General features: G+C 41.0%; 1 protein-coding gene across 1 annotated transcript; it reads right to left on the bottom strand.

The window, feature by feature from the left end:
* Window positions 1-630: 630 nt before the first annotated feature.
* Window positions 631-6,693, bottom strand: RAB39B (RAB39B, member RAS oncogene family). Its single transcript, XM_033120056.1, has 2 exons — window positions 6,301-6,693; window positions 631-3,582 (listed from the first exon to the last, which is right to left on the bottom strand). The coding sequence occupies exons 1-2, from the start codon at window positions 6,513-6,515 to the stop codon at window positions 3,156-3,158; spliced, it is 642 nt and encodes a 213-aa protein (XP_032975947.1). The 5' UTR covers window positions 6,516-6,693; the 3' UTR covers window positions 631-3,155.
* Between the last annotated feature and the right edge of the window lie 1,060 nt (window positions 6,694-7,753).

The raw sequence follows: 7,753 nt of genomic DNA, 5'->3' as shown, positions 1-7,753 counted from the left end.
TTCCTTCCTTCCTTTTTTCCTTTCTTCCTTTCTTCTTTCCTTCCTTCCCTCTCTCCCTCCCTCCCTCCCTCATTCACTCATGACTATAAACGTGATAAAGCTGCGCAGAACTCAGCCTACTTATGCCTAGACTCAGAATCAAATATCTTTTTGTTTCTTTTACCCTTCCCTAAATATGTACTACAAGCCCTAGGCAACATTCTGAACTATTGTGTTCCAATTTGGGCCCCACACTGCAAGCGATCCTGACACCAAAAGCACACCCAGTAGGACTTGAAAAAGCTGAGGCAATTCAGCCTGGAGAAAAGACTTACCAGGGAAGACAATAGTTGTAATCAGCTAACTAGCGTCAGAATTAAAATCCTTAACTAAAAATGGCAATGATTCAGATTTAGGCCTGAGACAACCAACTTTTCCAAAGTGGCAGTAGTGAGGTCTCTGACTTTCAACGTGATGCTCATACAACTTTCAAAAATCATGTTCTCTTTCTGGCTTTGAGATACTGGTGACTACTGTGGTGCATAGTATGTCATATCTAATTGATATCCGCGGTAGTGGTTGCTACACTAGAGTGACAGTTTCTGGAAATAGCTACCAACACACACTTGGAATCTCACAGTCACAGAATCAACCATTTTACTAAATACAAGCATATTTTCATTCACATACAGCTAAAGAAAACATTTTTTTTTTTCACATTTCATTACAGTGCACAACAAAGTGAGGAAAAGTATACAGTACATTTTATTCTGGAATATGAGACAATCTAATCCAACATGCAGTTGTGGTCTTTGTTACAAGTTAATCTTTTCTTTACCTATGTAGTAAAATAGCTTCTAAAGCTTTATCCTTAGTATTGTATTAACACCTGATTTTTTTCACACTTATTTTCTAAAACCCACTTATTGCAGTGACAACAGCACTGAATTCTACGAAAATGATTTGTAAAGTTTCTAGAACTTGTTTAAGTAATTAAGCTCAGCCACCTCTGCTGGATCGATGCTGAGTATTTTTAAACCTGCCTAAAAAATGCAAGGAATGGGGAAAGTATACATATAATGTATTTTAGTCAAGAAAACTGTAGAGAAGTTTTGTTTCATCATCTTCTTTTTTGAACTGACAGAATCCAGTCAACTCTCATTTATCCACTGGATAATCTTGCTTTCAGAATCTTTTAAACATAATTAAGTATAGTAGTTGATAAACTCTGTGTTAACCCAATTCACCATCTTCTATTGGCCTTCTACAATCACAACACTGGTAACGTAACTACTCCACCCTCGCCTGGTCTTGTTAAATGAATGCAGAGATGATCAGTTCCGTTGTAGTTGATGCTGCAGGTTGGTCCAAGGTGATTTGTTTCCATGATTTTCATTATTTGGATTCTTTATTCTGGCTGAAGTAAATTCCCAAACTTTCAAATTCATTTATATTCATACTGAAAGTTTAACATATCTCTCAAAGCCATTTACCATTCTCGGGCTTTCCTATCACAACGAATATGAGAAATCTGTCTCTAATCAGAACTGTTTTCTTACTGTGAAAAGTATGGCTTTTGCCTAGCTGACCTGGCTACAATCCAAAAAATAATTTAAAGTGTCACCTCTCTTCAAGAATATAATGGAAACCCAAGCCAAGCATGCCAACTTTCTGATGCCGTTATCTGTCTGTTCACCTGAGAGCTAAGAGCTGACTCTCTCGGGCAGACAGGAACCTAGTGCAGATTTCGGCAAACAGGTGGCCAAGGTCATTGTGAAGTGAGCATTTTGTCCCCATCTGACTTCCATTGCTCTGTTTCATTCTTTTTAATAATATGGCCACTGTGTTTCAGTGATAAGAACACTTCTAGCCTACACAGTTCTAATGTGTTTTGTTGTGCAATTATTCACTTGTTTCAAGCCCTCTTGTCAATAATACCTGAATGGGCCTTAGCTTTGATTCACCCCTACGTTCCCTCAGGACTATAGCTGAGTTGTAATCAATAAGGAAACATATCCTAACACGTAGAGAACATTTATTTACAGTCATATCTCTTCCAAAGTGAACAAACTAATAACAGCTCATTCATCTGACAGCAGGATGATGCACCGAAACAAGAACTCAGGGTCATAGTTTTTCCACTTGGCCAAGTGAGTCTCCTGCCTCTTAGCTTACTTGTGTAAAATGGGGAAGAAAACCTCACTGGCCTGTTATGAGCGTCAAGTACATCACTCAAGTGACTGTAATGCGTCTGTAAGGGTCACAGTTCCTCATGCTGAGTGGGTACTCAGTACAGGACTGAGGCACCAGAGTTTGCCTCTCTTTTCAGAGGCAATCCCTGTGCTATGGCCGCCATGACCCGAAGAGACAGGCATGCTGTTCACTTCTAGATTACAGTTACCAATGCAGTGAAACCCCAGACATGGTCAGAGGGAAAAGAGGGTATGGCGTTTGGGTTGGTGTTCCTCTCTTCTATTTCCAGGCTATTTTGCCTGGGACAATTTCTTTGACACAGCTGGTGATTCTATCACAGGGGTGTACATTTTCCCCGGTGTGGTAATAGCAGTGTGTAAATAGCCTCCCTTTTCATATTCACACCATTTTTTTTACTAGAATACCAGGACTTGAAAGGGTCTTAGTCAATAGATGGTCTGTGCCCCTCATTTTACAGACGAACTGTTTGGAAGCTAATTGGTATCTTTGAACACGACACGCACTTGGTGTAGGATATTCTCACTGATTAAGTTGATCTTAGTCTTTTTTTTTTTTTTTTTTAGTTTTGCTAATTGTTTTCAATGTGACACATTTTTTTTTCCCCTTATATATGTTTGTGATCTATGAATGAGCTGAAATACCAAGAAATAGTTGTCCTGTCTGTGGGTATATTTTTAGGGGGCCTGGCTCCTGAGACCTCAGGCCCTTGACATGTGGTCCACAAAGGGCACATGGAGTAGCCACTGCCCAGCATGGGCCACACACCAGTGCCTGGCCCATGTCAGTAATTCAGTCCCTCAGTCACAGCACACCCCCATCCTGTCAGAGTACCCCTTGGGAAGGAGGCTCACTGGGTATCCAAAATGGAGGTTGAGTTCTCTTCAGTCACACAAAGATTCTATTCTTTTTGATCACTTTTAAGTTCAGGTGGGAGAGCATGTTTTGGAAATCAAAAGGGCTGACTAGCACAAACATCTCCTGTCTGATTTGACAACCTCTTCCGAAGAGTGAACCACATTTGGTACAAATCCACTCTTCACCCCTTCCCAGCCCTCCTGGATTGTAATATCCCCCCTTTTAACCAGCTCATATATGTCTCTTGTCAGGTCTGTGAAGGCTTTCTCCACATTAATGGCATCTCGGGCTGACGTTTCAATGTACTTCATGCCATACGCAGCAGCCAGTTTCTCTGCCTCGTGGCGAGTCACTTGCCTCTGTGTATCCAGGTCACACTTGTGACCCACCAGAACAAATACAATTTGGTAGGGCTGAACGTGTACTTTGGTCTCTTCTAACCACTCATGGACATTCTGGAAGGACCTGCGGTTGGTAATGTCAAATAAGAGAAGGCCACCTACTGAGTTCCTGTAGTAGGCGCGAGTGATGGACCTAAAACACAAGAAAGAAGTCAAGAATGAAGGCCATGCCCAAACTGCTGTGCAACCGAATACAAATGTCACTCAATAATAATAATAATAATAATAATAATAATAATAATATGTGAATTTTCAATTGGGCCAAGTTTTGAGATGGCATCTTCTACAAATGAATGCTCATGACACAGGCATTTCCTATCGATTCGGGTAGAAGCACAGCTAACTCTCCCACCCCCACATCTGAATAACTGAATGAGATGTCTTGTTCTGCGAAATGGGATACCTAAGTCAGTTATCATGAGGCAAAATGAAATAATGGATGTTAACGTGTTCTGTGATCTGGAGAGCTCATTACAAATTCTAAACATTTTTAAAAATGACTTTATAATGATTGAGAAAATGCTCATAAGTATATAGGTATATTGTAACACACTCCATTTTTTCCCATCTATCATTACCACGTTTGCCTTTCTATTTTTCTATTATTATTATTATTATTATTATTTTAATCTAACAGTGGTCCTCAATCTCTTCTGTGAGGAGAAACACAATTCTGTTTTTTTTTTGCACCCAGACCATTAAGAATAGGAAAAAGAGATAGGTGGTCTGCAAAGGCCTTGGGCAAAGTGCCTCTCAGCCATACTTCCTGCCATATTTCAGAGAGGCTGAATACGGAGCCACCAGCTGGAAAAAAACTGCCTAAATCTTCAAAGTTTCCCCTTAAAATGACATGATTTAGTTAAAGCATTATAATTAGAATATTTCTAAAACCTATTATACATTTGCTGTGCTTCTTAAACAGAAGAAACCTCATCTATTTTAACTTCTTGATTTGAGGAGATTCATTATCAATATACATCATGGTACTTTAGAGCTTATTAGAGGGTGTAGAATTATTTGCTTCTACAATCACTTGCTTTAGACTACTGTGCTTTTTGATTTATGTCTATTTTTAGGTTTCATCTGTTTTCTTGGATGAAGAAGATAAATAATGAAGGACTCAATAGCTTATAGCTTAGGGCAAATGACTCAATGATAACAGAGCAAACATCCAGGGGATTAAAGTCCCAACTAGACGATGGTAAGAGCAAACCTTACAAATGATTCCAAGTCTCCAGAACCTGGCAAATCAGCCCCAGGAAAGGAAGCTGTTTCTAATTCCCTTATGTTTGAAGATTCATGGATAATGGGAGGTGTACCAGAAGATTCGACATGATCAAACAAAGGTTTTGCTTTGTGAACAGCTTGGCTCAAAACATCAATAAGCAAGCTCTAGAGCCCTTTCAAAACTCTAAAATACATTATGGTATTAGTATTTAGGAAGTAACGAAGACCTTTCTAAGCACAACATAAGGCTACATAAAAATTAAGACCTTCTGTACATCAAAAAGATTTTCTTAAAGTTCAAAGACAAACGACAAACTGGGAAAATATTTTACAACATATGTGACAGAAAAGCATTAATATTCCTAATCTAAAAAGAACTCTTACAAATCAATATCACCCAATAATAATGATCAGTGGATATGAAAAGGCTGTTCATAGAGATATTCCAATAAACACATAAAAGACACTTCACTTATAATATGCAAAATGCATTTATAAGTTCAAAGTGAACCTGTACAAGGATATTTGCCAGGGTGTTGTCCGTGGAAGTGGGGAGTTGGAGACAACTTAAGTTCGAGTTAGCTCTTCTCCTTACCCCTTTTCAACTACCTAATCAGTATTTTCTATGCTCAATTACTGTTCGATAAATAAATCATCTTGAACATGGGCTATTGAGTCCTTTTGTTCTAGCTCCTGATGCTCTATGTGCCTTTAGCTCAGATTGATCCCTCAAAGTTTTCTGTGTACATTGCTCTCTCCCACTTCTGTCTTTACACATGCCGTTTCCTCTCCCTGGGCTTTTCCTGTCATCCTCGTCAGGCCTCATCTTTGCCAGGTAGCCTTCCCTCCTCTGTATATATTATACATAGAATTCCAAATGATACATACTACAAATGAAAAGCAAAGGGTTGTACAAGAAGATTGAACCTGTTCATTGATTACTCATTAAATGCTAAAAGTTATAGTTGGGAGTGAGCACCCAAATATAAACAAGACAGTCTTTTGTGTAATTGCTGATTATCTACTTCTCCCCACTATGCTAGCACACTTCTCAGAGGGAAGGGCCTGTGTCTGTTTTGTTTACATGGCATCTCCTTGTGTGAGTTTCCTCAGAAAGAAGCCTGATGCCTGGCATGCAGTGGGGTGATCACTGACTGTGCGCTGGTTGCAGGAAGGAATGAATCCCCAGTACCTCTTTCGTATGTATATGAATACTATATCTGTATCTGAACCTATGTCTATCTCTGTTTCTGTCTCCATATCACCTGTCTGTATCCTTCAGTTATGTTGGGATGACCTGGGAACATTTTTAAAAGTACGTAGCATAGGGACCAAGATTGACGAATTACAGTGATCAATTCCAGATGGTTTGTTAGCCACCAAGGGGCAGGTTGGTGGAGTTGTGGTGCAAGCAATACGTATTATTGACCGGCCTTCCCTGCCAGGGCGCTTCTTTCCCTGCACCGCACGCGCGGGTCGCTGAAGGTGGGCTTAAGCAGAAACCCCTAGACCTTCGGTAACGTCCCTAAGGGCCGCGACCAGGACCGGGAAGTCCTCTTTCCCCAGGGGCTGTGCACGCTCCGAAGACCCTCCCACTGCCCGCGGGCCCGGGCTGCGCTCCCACCTGAACCTCTCTTGACCCGCGGTATCCCAGATCTGGAGCTTGATGCGTTTTCCTGGCTCGATCTCCACCAGACGGGAGAAAAAATCCACCCCCACGGTGGGGTCCGAAACCTGGGCAAAGCGGCCCTCGGTGAAGCGGCGGATGAGACAGGACTTGCCCACCGTGGAATCCCCGATGACAATGAGCCGGAACTGGTACAGCCAGATGGCTTCCATGGCCGGGGGTCGGCAGGTCTCCTTGGCCCGGGCCGTGTGCGGCGAGAGGGGGTGTCTCGCCCAGGCCTCGGAGAGCGCGGCTCGGTCCGGATCTAAATGCACCGCGAGCGCATCGCTTGCCTGGGAGCCCGAGGCGAGGTAGGCCCAGGCGCAGGGAGAGCTGAGGGATGGATGCTGCGCTCACTGAGGTGATGAAATGGCAGCAGCATCAGCACCACGCACTCTGACTCATCACTGACAACCGGGCTACTGTAATCCCCCGCGTAGACGCGACGTCCGCGGCCGCCGCACTGTCTGTAAAAGGAGCGCACAGGAAAACAGCCGAAAAAACGCCCCTTCCCTTCCTTTCTAATTCCTCCGCCCACCCCCTCTTCTTAATTAAAAAGGTTATCTATCTATCTTTCAAATTGCAAAAGTAATATTTTTTCATTAAAACTGGGGAAACAATACAAAAATGTACACAGAAAAGAAAGTCCATAATTATCTGCCCCCTCCCTCCCCAAGATATTAACATAACGCTTGGTACATACTCTTCCTACGGATTTCCATGAAAATGTATTTACGTCTATATGTATGTGTGTGTATACACATATAGACATATACATATATAATAAAACATATGTATACATATACATTGATTGCTTTTTAATTTTACAAAAACTGACCCATTACTCTGGCACTCGCTTTTTCCAATTAACAAAGAATCATAGACATCTTTCCGTTTCCAACTAATCTTAGTTTGCCATGACAATGCTGCAATAAACATTTTCTTAAGTATAGTCACGCATACATTATTCCCATGGAATAGACTCTTACAAGAGGGTTTAGTAAGTCAAAGAGCATGCGTACTTTAATGGATATAGGCATTACATGTAATTTGCAAAAAATATTTACCAATTTAAATTCTAGTCAGCAATTTCTGAAAAATCCATTTCTTTGCATTATTTCAAGCATCGTATGTTATATTCTTTCATACTTCTTGCCAATCTGATGTAGTTAAATAAAAAAGTGTCGCTGGTTTATTTTACATTTCCTGACTACTAATGAGCTCTTGTGCAGTGGCCATTTGCATTTCCTCTGGGAATTGCCTCTTTAAATCCTTTGTGCTTTTCATATGTAATCTTTTATAATGGTTTTACTCATTTTTTTTTCATTTTTTAAACAGTTTTATTGATGTATAATTCACATACCACACAATTCGGTCACTTAAAGTGCACAACTCAATGAAGTCATAGAGT

Source organism: Rhinolophus ferrumequinum, chromosome X (genome assembly GCF_004115265.2).
Source record: "Rhinolophus ferrumequinum isolate MPI-CBG mRhiFer1 chromosome X, mRhiFer1_v1.p, whole genome shotgun sequence".
Classification (NCBI taxonomy): domain Eukaryota; kingdom Metazoa; phylum Chordata; class Mammalia; order Chiroptera; family Rhinolophidae; genus Rhinolophus; species Rhinolophus ferrumequinum.
This window is presented reverse-complemented; position numbering and strand designations above follow the sequence as displayed.

Bases quoted from the DNA above. Each gene is read 5' to 3' on its own strand.
- RAB39B (XM_033120056.1), bottom strand. From the start codon at position 6,515: ATGGAAGCCATCTGGCTGTACCAGTTCCGGCTCATTGTCATCGGGGAT. The intron at 3,583-6,300 runs GTGGGAGCGCAG...CTTGTGTTTTAG, and splicing joins GCGGGTCAAGAGAGGTTCAG to GTCCATCACTCGCGCCTACT.